This window comes from Cygnus olor, chromosome 17 (genome assembly GCF_009769625.2).
Source record: "Cygnus olor isolate bCygOlo1 chromosome 17, bCygOlo1.pri.v2, whole genome shotgun sequence".
Classification (NCBI taxonomy): Eukaryota; Metazoa; Chordata; class Aves; order Anseriformes; family Anatidae; genus Cygnus; species Cygnus olor.
The window spans coordinates 12,299,455-12,317,589 of NC_049185.1; the positions used below are offsets into that span (position 1 = coordinate 12,299,455).

Sequence of the window (18,135 nt, forward strand, 5' to 3'; positions counted from 1 at the left end):
GGCCGAGCTGCCCCGTGATGGCACAACACCCGAAACCGGCACCTGCTCTCGGTGGGGCTCTCCGCGACCAAACCAGCCCGGGGGCCGGGGCAGGGTGGGCGACGCGGGGGGGAAAGGGGAGAACAAACCCGTGCTGAAGCCCGGTGCCCACGGGGGAGGAAGCGGCAGCGAGGACGGACGGACAGACGGACAGCGGGTCCCCAAAGCCCGGTGGCCTCCAGTCTCCCCCACCCCACCCCCTGCCAGGCCCCTTGTGCAGCGCCGCTGCCCCACAGAGCGGGCCGGTCCCGCAGCGCCCCCGCCGCTCCCCGAGCCCCGAGCCGCCGCGGGGACCGGGACCGGATCCCCGGGATCCCCGGTCCTCCCCCCCAACCCCTTCCGCCTCCCTTGCCTGGTTCTTGTCGAACTGCTCCCGCTCCGCCTCCAGGCTGTGCCCCGCTCGGCGGCTCAGCACCCGCGCCGGGACGCTCTTGATGCTGTTCATGGCGGGCCGCGCTCCGCGCACCGGGCTCCGCGCACCGCGCACCGGGCACCGAGCGAGCGGCGCCGCCCGCGGCTCCTCCCGGCCGCGCACTGCGCCCGGCCCCACGGCGCCCCTGGCGGCCGCCACCCGCCCCTGCGCGGCCCCACGCGGTCCCAAACAGCCCCACACGGCCTCACGCGGTCTTACACAGCCCCACGCGGTCTCACACAGCCCCACACGGTCTCACATGGCCCCACGCGGCCACCTCGCCGTCGCCTCACGGCCTTGGGGGCTTGTGCCCCGACGCCCTGACCAAGCTCTCCTATTTCTTTCACCTCATGAGTCAGCCCCTTCACAGAAGAATCATAGAATCGCTACGGTTGGAAAAGGCCTTCAAGATCATCTGGTCTAACCGTCCCCCTCACACCAATGTCACCCGCTGAACCATGTCCCCAAGCACCACGTCCAACCTCTCCATGAACACTCCCAGGGACGGTGACTCTACCACCTCTCCGGGCAACCCATCCCAATGCCTGACCACTCTTTCTGAGAAGAAATGTCTCCTCATTTCCAACCTGAACCTCCCCTGGTGCAACGTGAGGCCTTTCCCTCTAGTCCTACCACAAGTAATCTGCGACAAGAGGCCAACCCCTAGCTCCCCACACCTTCCTTTCAGGCAGTTGCAGAGAGCAATAAGGTCTCCCCTGAGCCTCATCCAGACTAAACACCCCTAGCTCCCTCAGCCGCTCCTCACAGGACTTGTGTTCCAGGCCCTTCACCACCTTTGCAGCCCTTCTTTACCCTTCCCTAAACCCTGCCACACATTTCAGGGACTCAGTTTCATCACTGCCCACGTCTCAGCCTTCCATTCAGAACGGCCAAGCAGCAGAGGGCTCGTCCACCCCTGTGGAAAGCTGCAGTTGAACAGGAGCTTTGTTTTCTTTAATAATAATTCAGTATGAGAGTACAATAGCAAAGGCGCTCCCTGGAGTATTTGTAATGCTTCCAGAAATAAGGCAGCCAAGTTTGATACAGCTTGACTTTCAATGCAAGCTCCAGAGTGCAGTAGATAATACAGCTGGTTTGTAAGTCACTTAATGCCTGAATAAATTTGCCCCAATATTCCACTTCTTCCCATTCCAGAACAAGCCCCACGCATGCTGGAAAAGCAACCGCGAACCAGGGCATGCGGGTGCTGTGGGAGGGTTGTGCTTTCCACAGGCAGGAACTCAACAGGAAAATACAGCAACAGAAATCTAGGGCAGCCCCAACAAGAAATCCTATGGCTCTTCTGATCCTTGTGATATCACTTGAGCTCACTTTTCCACTCCGATCTTAATGCCAGCAGCTGAGCATTTTAAATTCACAAGAGGGTTCAGTACAGTTGCCTGCTAACACAATGCATTTAAGCCAGAAAGCGCAGCTCATGCTAGGAAGTTGCAAGAATTTCTCTTGGGTTTGACTTTGACTTGGCCAGTCGGGTGGCAGCTGGACAGCTAGAGGGTGAGCATCATGCTATTGCTGTCAGAGACATTTTCTGGGGAATTTTTGTCATACCCATAGCATTACATTTTGAAGACTGAGCCTAGAAATTTTCTCTGCAGGTACAGGAATCAAATGTGCTTTAAAGGCTTGTGGAAAATAGCCTTTGTCTCCTGAAAAAAAGAAGCAAGAGACTCCCTCCGATTGTAATGCTTGTAGGCAGAGGAGGGAAAGTTTGCAGGACGGCAGCTGTGACCAGAATTGTTCAACTAATTTTGAGGCCATTAGTACGGGATGGAAAGCAGGCTGTCATTTAGGTAATTAAAGAGAAAGCGGAGAATTATGTGAAAGTTAACAAGGGGAAACCATGGTGCAAGTGTTTTATTTCACTGCAATTAATTCGTGGCAGTGGATGGGGCCAGAGACTCCCCTTGCTCAGCTGCCCCCACACAGTGAAAGCGCTGGCACTGTGCACAAGGACGTGGACTTGGCAGAGGTGCCCCAGGCTGCCCGTAAGCCGCACGTGGCTGAGTGGCCACCCAGAGCCTGCCCTGCGCTCGTGTTTCTGGCCATTGGTGTCGCGTGTCCCGGAGAATTGTCATAATAAGTACTGGATGTGCTGGACAGCATGTGAAATATGCAAGAAGGATGTAAGAAAAGAATCTGTTTTATTAGCTTATTTGACCTTTTCATTAAAAAAAGTTCAAACTGAAAATTAAATGTCTTGCTCAGTCGTCAAAGATAAAAAAGAGTTTAAATGCTAAAAAGCCAGTCACATTATGGTTAGCCGTTGCCATACAGTGCTAAAGCAGTCCACACAAACACCTGATCTTGCTGTAAGCTTTTGTTAGAATAAATAGCTGCTGACTGAGGAAGAGTTGTTTTGCCCACCTTGTGGGTGACAGCTGTCCAATTTCAACAATGTAGGAGGCATTTCCTGGTTACAACACTAATTGGGAACTTCCTATAAACATTATTCATCTCTACATGGCCAGAAGTTCAGAACAAAAACAATAAACTAACAAAAATGAATGCTTGGCTGTGTCATACTCTAAAATTATTTCTGAACCACCATAAAAAAGGTAAGAAAAATAGTTGCTGTGTGGTAACAATTACACATTGAAGATTCTTAAAAAAACAAGCCAGTATTTAACCTGACCTCACAGCTATAAAAAATAGTTTTGTTTACCTTGGCATAATTCTCATGTTTTATTTCAAGTTGAAATGTATTCCAGCAGAGTCACATCTTTTGCCACTTGTGAGTCTTTCAAACACTCATAGGACTATGGAAAAAAAAGTTAGGTAACTTTCCATTGTAGCTGACGGGTTGGTGATCTTCAGTTCTCAAAAATAATTCTATAATGGAAATGTCTTCATCCACTGCAGAAAATTAAAGACTTGTATTAAAAGACAGAAGGCTTTTATTTCCTCTGAAATACATTAAGCAATCACATATATGTCAATTTACTATATACATTTTCATACTGAAGACAGACCAAAAACTACAGTAAAAATATAAAGAGGAGACAGATTTGTAAATGAAGCGCTTCACAGAAGGACAACAGTCTCAGGGATACCACTCGCGTGTTATGAAATAAAATGTTTTCATTTTGTTTTGCAAAAAGGAGTGATCTTTGTGCCCTTGGCCTGCTACTGAGTCACAGTTTACAAGCAGTGGCACACGCTACACTGTCCAAAACCAAACAGGTCCTTTTTCCCAACCCTTTCCTCCTTTGCGTGGCTCTTCAGATCTCCCCAACTCAGTTTCTCTCTAAAGAGAAAATGACTGACTGATGAAAATAGCTAAATCACTGTCAGCAGGAAATTAACCTAATGTTTAGCACTGCACCTGCCATCAGGTGATTTAAAAGCGATCAAAAAAATAAATTCCATCACTTTTCAATACGAAATTACATGAATATGTTAGTTACTTCTAAACCTGCAAAAGCTGCTTTGTTTTTAACTGATCACAGTTGATTCAATGCCTGTTATTAAGAGAAAAAATTAAGATTTATTCAGCAGCCAGTGACTTGCAGAGTCACTAAACCTGGTCATGGATTTACAGTGAATTGTGGGTACGTTTGTTCCATCAGTTCTTTCTCACTTGAAGCAAATGAGATTATTTCTGTAGGCTAAGCATGTGCTTACCACTTTGCTGCATCAGCACGGTGCTCAGCAATTTTGGGGATTTGCTCCTGAAACTTTTTACCATCAGTGGTTTCAGGATGCGAGTCACAGCGCTGGTTTCGATCTACAAACCCTCCTGCTTCTTTTAGCTTGGGGCTTATCTTTATAGGAAAAGAAGAGATCTCTACACAGGAATATTACAGCACAGTGAGGCAGGGCATTCCAGCTACTCAGCATCCATTTCCTCTGAGAGCCCCATTAGCGTGCAGTAAGCAGACCCAACTCACTTTGAGAGAAGACTCAGTGTCTCTGCGCTTAATGCAAAGCGTACCTGCCGAAACAGCAGAACGTCGGGGTGCTGTAAACCAACACCACTCCCCAGGGGCACGAGAGGTTCAGCTCCACAGAAGAGACACAGACCAGGGAGTGCAGTTTGAATATACTGAGAAAAGAACTGAGCTCTCCACTGGACCAAAATTGCGTAAGAGCATCCCCAGTGTCCCCATGAAGAACCAGTACAAGAAAGCCAGTGCCACACAGCTTCACACTCCAGCTTGCAGTGTAATAATTCCCCCTTGCAGACACGCTCCTGGGTTGTGTCAGCACTGGACGATTTCCTTTTTGCTATTTTTTTCCCCCATTGTTGCTAGCTGTTACTCAGTTTCATGTGCTTTTCTGTATTTTAACCATATCTGGTTACCCTTTTGTCCTCAGAACCAGACGACATGGTGCCTATTGCAAGCATACAGCTCACATTGGTAGAACAAATAATCAGATAGTGAGAAATTTCCTGATTTAAAAAAGGAAAAACAATCTGGTATGGGCAAGGCTGCTTTTTTTTTTTTTTATATTCTGAAACAGCTCTACTCAATACATTCTACTTTTGGAGCTCTGAGCCCTGGAACAATATGCTAAAACAGCCCTTGGCCGTAGCATTGAAAAACACTTCCCAATCTCTTATTCAACAATGATCATATCCTTGATCCTGTTATCTGTAACACACAGAAGGACTCCAACTACAATAAGCTGTGTGCAGGTACAACAAAGGCTGCAGGCTCGGGAACAGACCTGCAAGATCTGACAGCCCAGACTTTTTCTGAGCAGGAAGCGTTAGAAACATGCTTGAGAGAAGTTTAATTATTTGACTAAAGGAATTACTGGCTGCCTTAGTATCTGTTTGCTGCTACAGTACTCACAAGAGTTTTATCGGAAATGCATTCAGAGCAGTGCACTTACAGTCTTGTGCCAGGCTCATCTCAGAAGCCCATAGACTTGTATTAATATTGCAGATGCATTTATAATGAGAACAAACAAAAATAAATCAAGTGAGGGAAAAAAAAGAAAAGCATACTCACAAAATATCATAGAGAAAAGAACGGAAGCTTAGCACCTCTTTCTTCTGCACCAGATAACTGCGTCCTGTGAAGAGTCTCTGCAAGTTCTGTTGTCTATATTGTAATGCAAAAACACTACATGGAAATCAAGGAACTCAGACAATAAGAATTACAGAGGTCCCAGATTCAAACTGGCAGGCAGCAATGGTACACTTTTTATTTCCCTCCTCTTCTCCCCCCTCCCCCAAAAAGGGCACAGAATTCATCAGACACAAATTCTCGTTGATTAAATTTTAAGGGTTATTTTTCACATGTATCGTGTTTTAAAGAGCAGTTTAAAACAGCCTCAGGTAGACCTGGTTTTAAGCACAGATTAGTTAGCCTGCATAGATTAACCAGAACATGCTTGACAAGTTTTTGCCCAGAACTGCTCTGAAAGTAGATCAAAGTTCTACAGATGTGGTGCAGAAGCTACCCTTGCCAGCAAATATGAGCGTGCTTTATTTTCTACCCGCCGAAGCAACAGCCATTCCAAAGGAGAAGCCAATTCCCAAGCTCAAAAACGCAGTGTCAGGTTGTAAAGCAGAGTCGTGCTCTCGCCTAAAGGACGGCTGGTTCAGCCGAGCTGTGGCATGCCAATCAGAGCAGGAGCCAGACATCTGATGGGGCTGGGCAAGAGCCACAAGCAACTACTGTTTTGCAGAGGGCTTTTCAGGAATCCATCCCACAAGACAGTCTTTGCAAAGGACTACACTGTTGCCGTCTTTCAGGCTGAATGAAATCCTGCAGATGAACTTCTGAACAAAATATCCTTTCAGCTTATGCAAATGCTGGCACACAACCTTTATCCTCCATCAGTCGGTCCCAGCACAACTAAGGTTTTTTGGTTCTGAATGTTATCAGAATTACTTTTGTTTGTCTGGTACTTACAGGAACATTGTTCTGGTCAAGTTCATCTAAGGCCTTACGGAGTGCAACATTTTTAGGGAGAGGTAATACTTCCAGAGGAAAGCACAGATGAAGTTTCAGCATGCAGCTTTGTCATTAGGAGCCCAAATTCTCCCTTTGTGATACATATCAACACAAGTTTACTCAGTCCTAGTGACAAGTGATACAATCTCCTTTGTTACAAATCTTGTCAAATGAAGCAGAAATTCTTAAGGCTATTTATGAAAACAAACAAGTGCCCCCTTCTCCAATTACTCCTGTAGCTCACATACTCAGGACAGAAACTTCCTATCAGAGTTCATGTTCATAAAATGCATTGCTGTGACAGCTATTATACGGGTTCTTTGCCCCTTCAGTATGCTCTCTGACCCTGGAATGAAAGAACTAAAACTATTAACCAACAAAAATTCAAAGGTTATTTACACTGAGAGTCAGGCTTAAATTCAGACACAAAACTATTCTATATATCACCATTTCCCGTACTGTCCTCCTTTCCACAAGTATAGCCAGCATAATAAACCAGTTCTGAGTGCAAGTCATACTTGTGCTTGCTTTTTTCTAGACCTCCTACAGCTTGCTCCAAAATGCCTTCTTCCTTCCATCTGCTTAGACACATGCAAAAGTCAAATCCTGTCACGACCTTGAGGAGCCATAAAGAATCCTATAAAAAAATCCAAGCATTTCATATGAAGGCATGCAGGCGTTTTCTCTACTGCAAAGCACGAGGAAGATATTGCTTATAATGCTGTCACACAGGTCAAGCACAGTGTTCACAGTGACTCTTCCCAGCCACCTAAATCTAGTCACAGAAGAGCAATAAATACCGTATTAATGCTGCTGCTGTTTGGACTGCAGTGAGGGCTCATGTGGAGGAGAGTGCTAAGCTCCAGATCAGCAACCATCTGTTGAGACTCGGCCAACGCACGCTGCAGCTTACTTGTGGGGTAACGGGCATCCTGGAGGAGACAGAAAGCGAGCCACAGTTATGAAATCATCTTTCTAGAATAGGCTGAAGACTTATAACAGCAAGAATCATCACTTCCATTTTAAAATGCCTCAGTTCAAAATCAGTCACAATTGCCCATAAAAATAATAAAACACATTCTGAAATAAAGTACTCACTTTGTTGATGGTAGGATTGCAGCATCTATTTTTTGGCTCAATCACTGAAAGGTTACCGATGTCCAGAGGGGAGTTTGCATCAGAGAACTTCTCACATCTTTGAGGTCTGTCTCCTTTCTGGGTGGAAGTCAAACAACGGGGAGAATCCAAGTGAAAAGAATTCAGATCCACATTTTCTTCACTGTTAAAAAAAAATTTAAAAATAAGATATTGCCAGAAACAGCATCACCATTCTTTTTAAACTTGCAAAGAAAAATAAAGGGACAAAAAATATTTATGGGCCTGGACCCAAGAAAACCAAACGTGTGAGATTGCTCTGTTCCTCAGAGCTGTTCCATGTTTGACATCTTCACTAGACGAGCTTCAGTCTCTGAGGGCAAGGGTTTGACATTCAACCAGTTTCAAGAACAAAGATATTGCCGTGTGCTAGAATATGTATTTAATATCACAAAGAGCATACAAAAGGCAGTATCTACTTCCTCCCAGTACTCTGGTGGTACTCCTTCTCTCATACACTACTCCTTTTTTCTTTTTTTTTGAAATCACCATTTAGGCAAATTAATATTTGTAGGTATACTTTTTCAAGAGAATTTCAGACATTTAAAGCCATTATCTCATTTTGGAGATCATGGGAGAGCTTTCCTAAAGAGGCTTTATTATATTTATTTATAAATACAGGAGGAAACAGTACATTTAAAGTTCAGTTTGGGTAAACTGTGATTAAACCCAAAAGTCATTTGCCTGACTACGATTTCAGAGTGGAGTTGAAGCACACAAGCTATTGGCATGCGTCTTCCCCTAGGTTTTAAAGCAAAACAAAATATTAATTTAGCACTGGGTGTATCTGAGTATATTTAGGAGTATCTGAAAAGCAATTTAAATGTCAATAAAAGCAACAAATCAGGCCCAGAACATTATTACTGTCCCAACACTGACTTATAAACATCACAAGCCTGCCCTGATAGGGTCTGTAACCCTTAATATGCATGTATAAGGACTGAAACTTTCTCACAACTTTCCCCTACTAAAAGTTTACTTGATTCAAGCCTAACCTTCAGAAAAACAGTTCTCAATTTCAGTGGCTTAACTCAGAATTTTATCAGAACGTACCACATCCCTCTGCCAGCTCCAGCAACAACTGATCACAAATCAAGCCTAGAACTAACAAAGGCTGCAGCATGTTAGAAACTGTTTTGGCTCATCTGCTCAAGCAGTACGGGAACCCAGCAGCAGCCCAAATATACGTAAGAAATTCTTCCCTGAAATCACCTGGCCTCCACACTGAATGCAGTCTGCAACTTGTTCAAAGACGTGCCCTGGATTCTGCTAGCAGGTTTGAGCTCTGCAGTGCATTTCATCTTCAGCTGCTATTTCCGCTTCATAAAGTTTTCAAAAAGTAAATAAAACGGCAACCATCTCCCCAAATAAAACATTTCCATGTTCCTCACTCTTCTGAACAAAACATGACTGCTAGCACTGCCTGAATCAGTTAAATACACATCCATTAAAGAAGACTGTTTGCAAATTTCCAATGTTTGGTTAAGTATTCTTTAGATACTTGTTTTGGTGTATTCTTTAGATACTTGTTTTGGTTTCCATACCTGGCCAGGCTGCTACAAAAAAGTTTATTTTTAAATGCCACTCAACCTAAGAAAAAGCCCTTGTGAGAGATGCCAGCTGAGAACTGTATGCTGTGTCTCGTTCCACTTCTCTTGTAAAACACGGGGATACAATAGGCTTTTAAGAAAGAGGAGCTCATGTTTGCGAGCTTCTGACAAGAGCAGGCTCTGGAGAGCTGTGACAGAACAAGCTGCAGCTCCTCGCAGCAGGGCACAGAGGTAAGGCAGTGAGCACAGCCAGGTTTGAAGAACTGCACAGGCTGGGAGGGAGTGGGGAGAAACGGGTTGGATTTTGAGGCAGGGAGCTGGCTCAAGGAACGGGTGGCTTAGTCCTGCAGGGGCACACCGAACAAGTAACTGCTGTCTTTAAAAACAGAACTGAGATAAACATCCCAAGCCTGGAAATGTTGGTCCAACGTAAATGGAGTCACTTAAGCCAGAGCACACAGAAAGGAGTCCTGCCTTACAGTACTTCACGATCGCTCCTGCAGCTGGCTACGGTATTTGGCAGAGTTAATAGCCTGCTTGTTGGCTTGTCCAGAATTCAAGAACTCATGTCAAAAATATTTGCTGGGCTGACAGGGAGGTGCCAGCACCCTTCCCTACACACAGAATACATCATCAGCACTATGAGGCCAGCAGTGGGAAACTGGAGGATCCAGATTCAAGTCCTAGGAGGAATGTTGTGTTAAGGCATTAATGGCAGTAGCCAAACAAGATGCCCATGCTGAGGACTGCAATACTACACAGTCTCCTTCCCATTTACAGGGTGAGAACGCATTTGGTGGCAAACCAGAATCAGCAATGGCTGGAGAGCAGGCAGGCACTGAGTCAAACCGTCTCCAATTCGCAGAGCTCCTAGGATCAAAACTTGATAGCTCAGCGAACTCCGACTGGCTAAAGCAGCCCTCCCATCCATTCTGTCTGCACTTCCAGAGTTTACTTTTTCCTTCTCCCCTAACATCCTCTTAAGGACGAGTCAAAAAATGAAAGCAGTTTGAATGATTCAGCCTCAAAAGAGATCTGTAGGGGTGACAGTGGGTCATTTGTGCTGCCGGACAGAGTAAATACAGAAAGGTGAGGGCAGACGTAAGGGGAAGTCTTGTTTTATGACTTGTGGACAGTGGAAACTAAAAACAGCCAATACACAACGTGAAGCTCAGCTAAGCTGAGTGGAAATGTGCCAAGACAGCACTATTTTTCCAGCGGCTGCCCATTCACCTTGTTTCTGAACAGGTCTGTCCCACTGCAGTAATGATTTCTATAGTATTTTTGTTTTAAAAGCAATATAGAAGAAAAGCATCGGTACAATCAGATATTTCCCTTCCATAACATTAAATTGTTTGGATATTGGGCCAGACTTGCTGGTTAAAACTCTTTTCAGGTTTAAACAGCTGTTCATTTACTGTACATGTAGCTATCAGCTGGAAAGCTACCTCTTCTTCGCCCATTTAAAAAGCAGTTATGAAGTAGCTTTGCAAAACCTCAGAAATCTTTCTTAAGCGGAGGTGCTAACTGGAAAGCCAGTCAATTTTCCAAAAGGACGAAGAGGAACCAGCACAAAAAATCCATAGAAACAGTCACAGCTCTGAATGCCCTTGCTTGTGCAGGCATAAAAACAACTTCTATAACTGCAAAGCAGCATTTATACTTTAGACACCTTCCAGTGCCACTAAGACACTTCAGTATTTTTCTGACACTTCTCAGAATTAGAAACCTCATTCTGCTTGTCCCCAACCACACGTCCCGCTTTCCTCCCCCAGTATAAACACAGGGAGAAAGCCCCACAAACAAAGATGCTGTCCTTTAAATCTTGCCATCTCTTTTTCTTGCCCTCAGTGAGGAAAGCAGCCTGCACGGAAGAGCCATGTCCTACATTCTCGCCCAGCTGCTGTGTGATTTCTCAACAGAAATAACACAGTCAGTAAAACATCACACAAAATCTGGGTTTGTTTCTTGCCTTACAGTAACGTCACTGTACAAGTCCATGTCTGGTCTGAATCGGAACCCACCAGATTTACAAGCAACATCTGGGATTTCCAAAAATCAAAAGATTTTTGAAAATCTGCATTTTTCTCCTCAACTGGTTTATTTGGTGAGTTATGTAGCATAAAAATAGAATAATGATACCTTAGAGCTATTTTAACTTATTTTAAATTTGCCACTTTTCAAGTTGGTGGTCTAATTTTAAGACAGCAGTTACTTTAAACGTCCCCTGAAATAATACAAATTATTGAGAGCTTGTCCAGTCAAGTTTCTCCATAACTCTAGTTTGTCCCTGTCTATTTCTTAAACGCAACAAGTACGTAACCTTTTTGAACTGGCATATTTCATCTCTTCTGCAGTCTTGAGACAGTTGCAATCTTTTCTCTGCAATTTACTTCCGTTTTCTTTTATAGGTTTGAAAATCTTCAGCCATTCTGGATCTGATATTGGCTTCCACCTTGCATCTTTTTTAATGATGACGTTACTACTAAAAGAATCAGATTCAGATGCGTGAATCGCAACAGAAGTCTCTTTGCTTTTTTGGCCAAACAGAATTCCAGTTCTCTCTTCCCAGGTTTTATTTTCATTATCAGCTTTGTCAGATGTGGCTTTCTGGATCAAGGTATTTTGCGAATCTACACAAGAAGTGATGTTAAGCCAGTATTCAGGTGACGATGACTCAAAAGTTTGCTGGTCTCTGCTTTCCACTTCATTCTCGGAGATTTCCCTGTTTCTCAACAGCCTCATGTTGTTAGCCTCATAAAATAGCTTGCTGTCTAGCTCATCAGAGCTTGATGCAACATCCTGCTTTTCTTCTTCTTCCATTGCCAAGCCTTTCACAACTTTTTGACACCGATTTAAGTGTGCTGATGTAGTTTTCTCCAAGCCTGATGCATCCAGTAACAGTCTATTATCTACTTCACACATCTCAGAGGTGTTTTCTACCCTGCTTTTCAGAACTTGTGCAGTTCCATGATCCTCATGTACCCTGTGGGTACCGTCAGTCCTAACTGACTCTGTCTGGCTGTTACTTTCAGGAGCAGGGAATACCGTACCTATGCTACAGTGGTGTGAAAAAGAAACCATCAGAAGCAGTGTATTTAAAGAGCATACGTAACTACTCTGGATAAAGCTATACATTAACTAGAGGCTGTAGCCATGGTTCTACAGTGGCTTATATACTAACAAACAGCTGCATCCTGCCCAAACCCAACAGAAGCCTGCCCATATTTGACCATGTTACTTTGTAAAAAGAGTTTGAGAGTTCCTTCATGTTTTATCCAACTGATAATTTCATTTGAACTTTCAGGGTGTGTACCAATTTCCTAATCTGAAAGCAAATTGAACTTTGTTTTTCAAATGTGGAATAGCGGGCCAGATTAACAGCCGTACCACCAGAATATTCCAGTTTTTAAAAAAGATCAGGAACTTTCTGACCTCCATATAATGCTTCATTCTGTGACTGATACTCATGGTGTCCTGACAATGTAAAACAGCTATCTGACAACTGCACTGGATATCTGTGGTCAAGTCCAGCAAAGCCATCTTGACACAGCAAACATCTATTTCAGAATGCCAATTGTGGCTCAACAGTGAAGTTTCTTGGAGAGTAAATTAGTACATATATATATAAAAAAGAAAAAAAAGATTTCTATACCTCCTTTCATATGCCACCTTTTCATGCTTTTGCCTTAATTCCTGAGAGTTCTCCAAGCTGACATGAAGAAACTGCAAGTCACGCTGCTGTTTTACATAGATCTGCTTAAAGATAGTGAGGCACATTAATGAAGTTCTGGAATGCAAGAACACTGCTGTCAGGCACTAACACACTGCTTGTCTTCTAAATATATCCTCAAAATATTTTTATAAACTTTTTTTTAAAATATACATGCAGGTTTTGTTGTTGTTACTTTGTGCGTTTGTTTTTAAATGAACCATTTTTATGTATCTGTAGTCAAACTATTGTCAAAGCCATCCAAATCTAAGGGGCTCTCTCTCCATGCATTTACAAAAACATTTTTCTGAAATAAACAGTATTTTTATTACAGGACTGGAGTGGTCTTCTATAACTGAACCACAATGAACCAAAAATACAGTATCATTACTGCTATTCGGTACTCAGCATAAGTTATTATGTTGTTCAAAGCAAAATTACAGGACAAGGAATCAATCAAACTGCAGTTTTGGTTTTCACTGCACGGAATATTTTGTATAGCTAACTTGAAAGATAACACACTGATCAATTATTTGCAATAAAAAAAAATTGAACTTGCCTTGGAAACCTCAAATAAGTGCAGGTGAAAACACTGGTTTTAAGCCTCCCTTGAAGCAAGCTCTTTTGGCACACCCTGCCCCTTTATGCTGCAGGGGTTCACCTTGGGCACTCGTGAGCCAGCACACCCAACTCCCACTGCCTTTCAGATGACTTCGGAGCATAGCACCTTCTGGTTATACACACACTGATGAACTGTTACCTCATCAGGGTGCTGCGGGGATGTTTACTCATTGCAGAACTAAGTAGATACAACTACACAATAGAGGCCAAAAGCCCGTGTAAATACAAGGATTTGTATCACAGATTTTTAATTTTAACAACAACAACAACAAAAAAATCAACATTTTGTTGTGATCTCAACAAGGCAGCAACAGCAAATTTGATTTTTTTTTCTTTCTTATTTAAGAACAGACAGTTTTAACTTTCATACTGTTCTATAGAAATCTGATGTTACTGAAAAACATCTTTATAATCTAAGAGTAGAAACACAATTAGGGTCATACCTGTCGCAAACTTGATAGTTCTGTGTCAGTCCGTACTTGTTTAGACTTGGCAAACTGAAGAAGTTGATCCTTTCTCTTTGCTTTCTCAACTGTTTCAAAACATATTATATAGTTTTCAAATTACTTACTTTAAGTGAATAGACACAAGTCAAGCAAATTTGTTTATGCATGTCTGTAGCAGTAGAAACAAGTACCTAAACAAAATAAAAGCATTTCTTCAGATCAACAGGATCTCTTTTCCCTCTGAACAAAAACATAATAAGTTGTCTCACAGATTTATTAAGTATTTTCTTTGGGCTTTTCACATAAACCAGCATCTAGTTTTACTAGTAGCAATATTTGACTTCATTGATTGATATATTTTTCTTTTCCACGTTTACATTCTTTCATGGAAAACAAGTTTAGTAATTAATTCTAAAACATGCCTTGTACAGGTAAGTGCTGGGAAATAGTGAGTACCAAAGTACCAAACTGAATTTGTGAACATATTGCTGCTTCAACAGCAACACCTGCTTACTGCCCACAGGAGGGAGTGAACGGGCTAGTAATTTCATGTGGCGTAAGCTCTAGATTTTGCATGTTGCATCTTTTCAGTAGATCACCAACTTCTACGCAACCTAAGTCAGAAGGAAGAACACCACCCTCATTTATTGTATTAATACCACGAGAGACATGAAAGTCTCAAAAATTCTCAAGAGGGAATCCTCTGAACCATTTACTCCTCCACACATCATCACACTGGTAAACTTTGTGCTTTTACAAGATTTTATAAACTGTCTCTGCAGAAGTCCTAGATACTACTTTCACAGAATAACACACAAGGGCATATACCTTTATTAAATGTCAAGAAAGCTGCCTCCCTCAGATTCCAGTGAACTGCTGTCATGTAGAAGGTTCTGATCTGTTGAAAGCCGAGGCTTGAAAAGCCAACTGCCCGCACTTACCATTAAGCGCAAGCTCATTCTTCAAGGAGGCATTTTCTTGTTTGAGGTGAATGATTTCTTCCTCCTGCTTATTATTTTCTTTCATCTTTTCACAGAGGTCATCTTTAAAACAAAACATAGTATTTCCCAGAATGAAAAGGAATCACGCTGGTCCATACTAAATTAAGTGCCTAGTATTAACATTTACCTTTCAGCTCATCTGTTTCAAGTATTAGTTCTCTCAGTCTCAGTCTGAGATCCTGCTTTTCTTTGTTGAGACTGAATTCTTCTGCCTTTGCTGCACGCAGTGCACTCTCCAGCTTCAATTTAGATGTAAACTCAGTAATGTAATCAGTTGTTTCAAGTATAGCCTCTCCCTGAAATATGAAATAAAACGTATTCCTGATTATTGTTTTACCTTCACATATGGATCTTGACAAAACAACAGTATGCCTTACCGCAGTAGGTGTAGTTACTTCACAAATTTCCTTCTGGGTTTTTGAGGGGGAAAAAAAAAATCAAAGCCAGGAAACATGCCTTTTTATGAAAATAAACCAGTTTATTGTTTGTTGACCACTTTTTCCTTCTCAGTCAAGCCAGAGAATTAAACAGATGTGAAATCAACACAGACTAAAGCACTGTGTCAGTCACCAATAAATGCACTGCATTTTGATCACAGTTAGTGCCTGATGAGACAACAGATGTTACCTTCAGCTCAAGCTTTTTAAGAAGCTCCTGTTCTCTAGCTAGCAGCTGGCCTTTTTTAGCAGACAGTTCCAAAACTGAGCAGCGGAGAATTTGATTTTCCTCCTAGTGAACAGAAGTGACAATGTCAATTTCTACTTCACTAATTCAAAGTTACTATTTTGCCAGCAAATGTATGGACAACTTTATTTAAAAATCACAAATGGCAACAGAGGATTTGGACAAAAGAACGCTGGAATAAAAATTGTTCCCCAGTTCTTTACATCTAAACTTGCTTGTGATCAAGGGCCTTAATAGCCTGAATTCCTTAAAACTATTAGATAGATGAAAACACAGAATACTGCTTTAACGTATTGGACATGGGGAAAAATTATCCCAATAAACACATCATTGCCAAGTCACTTAAAAAAAATAATAAAATAAAAACTTATTTTCATATCCTTAAACCAGTTACAGGATATTAACAGTTCTTAATAGTAACCAGTGGCGTAAGTAAGACTTTCTGGAACTTCCCAGTGAAGTATCAGTACAGTTTTGGGGGTTAACATGAAGTCATGGTGCCTGAGATTTTTGGAAGCAAGTTGGTTCTGAACAATGTTCTCCAAAACTAAGCAAACAAACATCAAATTCCAAATCCTAGCTTAGGAAATAATTTTTTTCTTCCCCCCCCACAATTTAGGTTGATACGTTGATCTAAGATTACTGTACTGAAAGACAAATACAACTCAGGAGCCTGATAATCTGAAATATTCATTCACCAGTGAAATTCACAAGTGTCACTGGCATTCCACACATGCTTGGACTGCAAAATCAGACCATTATTCAACTCCTACCTCCAGACCCTGACAGTGAAGAGTCACGTCTGTTAGTTTTTGAGACAGCTCTTTAAACTTCTGTTGCGTAATTTCACATATTGTCTTACTGTCACTCTGCTGAGATTCTAAGAGCTTTAACTTTTTGGTTAGTGATTTTATAACGTCATTTCTCTTGTTCAGTTCATCTGAAAAAAAAAAAAAAAGACAAGGTATTTGTGAAAAACCAGGGTAGATATTTCTGAGATTTTAATTACCGGATGGTGATTTTATGTTAATGTATGGACAGTAATTTAATCCCGGGTCCATGAATTAAATGAGTGTTCAACTAAAATCATGTAATTCAGAAATGAATGTTCACTTTGTGCACTCCGAATCAGGATTCCAGTTACCCAGGTCAGACAGAATACAAACTCCATGGTGACCTCTGTGGTATGGCTGTCAAACAAGGCTGTTCGGAGCCGCCAGGTGATTTGTCCAGGTGGCTCGTGGATAATATCAAAGCTCTGCAGCAGAACCTCAGGGCACAGGGCTCTGCAGACCACCGGCATGCTTGCAAGTTGCTCCCTCTCGCCATGGTTACTTCATCAGTTATTTTTTAGAGTCCACAGAAGCAATTTACAAATTCAAATGAACGTGCTACATGATCAGACCATTTTAGTACCATTGTAGAAGTTTTGATCTCAGAAAGAAGACAGCTAAACGTAAGGCTGAAGTGTAAGAAATGGTTCCTTACAAGATGCAACGCTGTCATTAAGGGCTCAGAGCATCCAAACGTGCTTAAAAGACCAGGGACCTATTCTTTACAGACAACGCTTACTGTTTAATAAGGCGCATCGTTCCGCCAGAGTCAGTATTTTCTGCCGATCATCTTCCCAGGCGAGACGCTCCGTCTGGTGCACGGCAACCATGGCGTTCAGCTCCTCATCACGGTCTTTCAGTTCTGCGATTAAAGCCTGGAGCTCTCGCCTCTGTTTCTCAATGGTGCTGTTCTCAAAGCTCGGGCTGAATTTCTAGGAAAGCCAACAAGGAGGACACACTTCAGCACGAAGAACAAGCGACCCAGTTTCCTGATAACAAACTCCGGGTCGGTTGAAATTGAAATATTTGTGTGTTAGGAACAGAGACCGCCCCTAAACGCTCCCTGCGGCTCTGGTGCCACCTGTGGGCTTTGCCCGAAGCCGTCAGCAGCACGCTGAGCGCTTCACGTTTCCAGCAGCCCCCTGCCCACGGAGCCGGTTCTCGTTTTATTTATTTATTTATTTATTTATTTTTTTTACCTGAGGCGAAGCGGAGCGCGGCCGGGCCGGGTTCATAGGGGCCGGGGCCGCTGCCAGGCGTTAGCCCGGAGCGGGCAGCAGCCGGCATGGAGCCTCGGGGGCTCCCGCTGGCTGAGGCGCCGCACGGCCACCCAGCCGCCTTCTCATCCGCCAGCCCTGCGAGAAAAGGGGGGAAAAAAAAGACAAAAAAAAAAAAAATCAGAAAAAAACGCAAAACCCCCTGGGGAGCCCCCCACAGGACCCTGAAGCGGCGACCCCCTCCCCTCAAGCCCCTCCCGCCCCCCCTTCAAACCCACCGGCGCCCTCGCCCTGACGTCACGGCTGCGCCCCGCCCCCGTGGCCGTTAGGCAGAAGCCCCGCCCCGGAGGGGAAGGGCCGCGGGTTCGAGTCCCGCGCCCGCCACGCGCTGTCAGCGAAGGGTAAGCGCCCCCCTCGGGTTTGTCGTGGAACAGCTGCAGAGAGGCGGCTGTCGCGTTAATTAAATCTAGTTGCATCTACGGGTTTATCATCAAAAATCGCAGAGAAAAGGACTTGGCAGAGGATAACGTACACAATG

At 43.3% G+C, this 18,135-nt stretch overlaps 2 protein-coding genes across 15 annotated transcripts in view; both read right to left on the reverse strand.

The window, feature by feature from the left end:
- The window catches only part of HIP1R (huntingtin interacting protein 1 related), a 22,791-nt gene extending 19,522 nt beyond the window's left edge, over window positions 1–3,269 (reverse strand). For 3 of the 5 annotated variants that reach the window (XR_005825065.1, XM_040576910.1, XM_040576909.1), the window contains exon 1: window positions 392–581. Coding sequence is in view for 3 of the 5 variants with exons in the window: in XM_040576910.1 (XP_040432844.1) it covers window positions 392–484 (93 nt within the window). In the remaining 2 variants the exon portion in view is untranslated. Of the gene's footprint in view, window positions 1–391; window positions 596–3,134 lie in introns of those variants that run through there. The other 2 variants (XM_040576912.1, XM_040576911.1) reach the window with 2 other exon arrangements.
- Window positions 3,135–17,958, reverse strand: CCDC62 (coiled-coil domain containing 62). 10 transcript variants are annotated; one of them, XR_005825067.1, is made up of 15 exons: window positions 17,876–17,958; window positions 17,580–17,735; window positions 17,120–17,312; window positions 16,321–16,487; window positions 15,491–15,592; window positions 14,991–15,159; window positions 14,804–14,905; window positions 13,860–13,948; window positions 12,739–12,842; window positions 11,407–12,141; window positions 7,477–7,657; window positions 7,179–7,310; window positions 5,428–5,520; window positions 4,094–4,403; window positions 3,135–3,325 (listed from the first exon to the last, which is right to left on the reverse strand). XR_005825067.1 is itself a non-coding variant. In XM_040576917.1 (14 exons), the coding sequence occupies exons 2-13, from the start codon at window positions 17,613–17,615 to the stop codon at window positions 5,434–5,436; spliced, it is 2,094 nt and encodes a 697-aa protein (XP_040432851.1). In that variant the 5' UTR covers window positions 17,616–17,735; window positions 17,876–17,958; the 3' UTR covers window positions 3,135–3,325; window positions 5,428–5,433. The 10 variants fall into 10 exon arrangements, 7 of the variants coding, with proteins under 7 accessions (XP_040432851.1, XP_040432850.1, XP_040432849.1 ...); XR_005825068.1 differs by having other exon boundaries at window positions 5,428–5,541; XR_005825069.1 differs by lacking the exon at window positions 4,094–4,403 and having other exon boundaries at window positions 5,428–5,541.
- Between the last annotated feature and the right edge of the window lie 177 nt (window positions 17,959–18,135).

Excerpts from the sequence above, each read along its gene's own strand:
- CCDC62 (XM_040576916.1), bottom strand. The coding sequence starts at position 17,615 with ATGAACCCGGCCCGGCCGCGCTCCGCTTCGCCTCAG. Across the intron at positions 13,949-14,803 it reads GAATGAGCTTGCGCTTAATG|TTGAGAAAGCAAAGAGAAAG; the intron begins GTAAGTGCGGGC and ends GTTTTGAAACAG. Across the intron at positions 12,142-12,738 it reads AAGGTGGCATATGAAAGGAG|CATAGGTACGGTATTCCCTG; the intron begins GTATAGAAATCT and ends ACACCACTGTAG.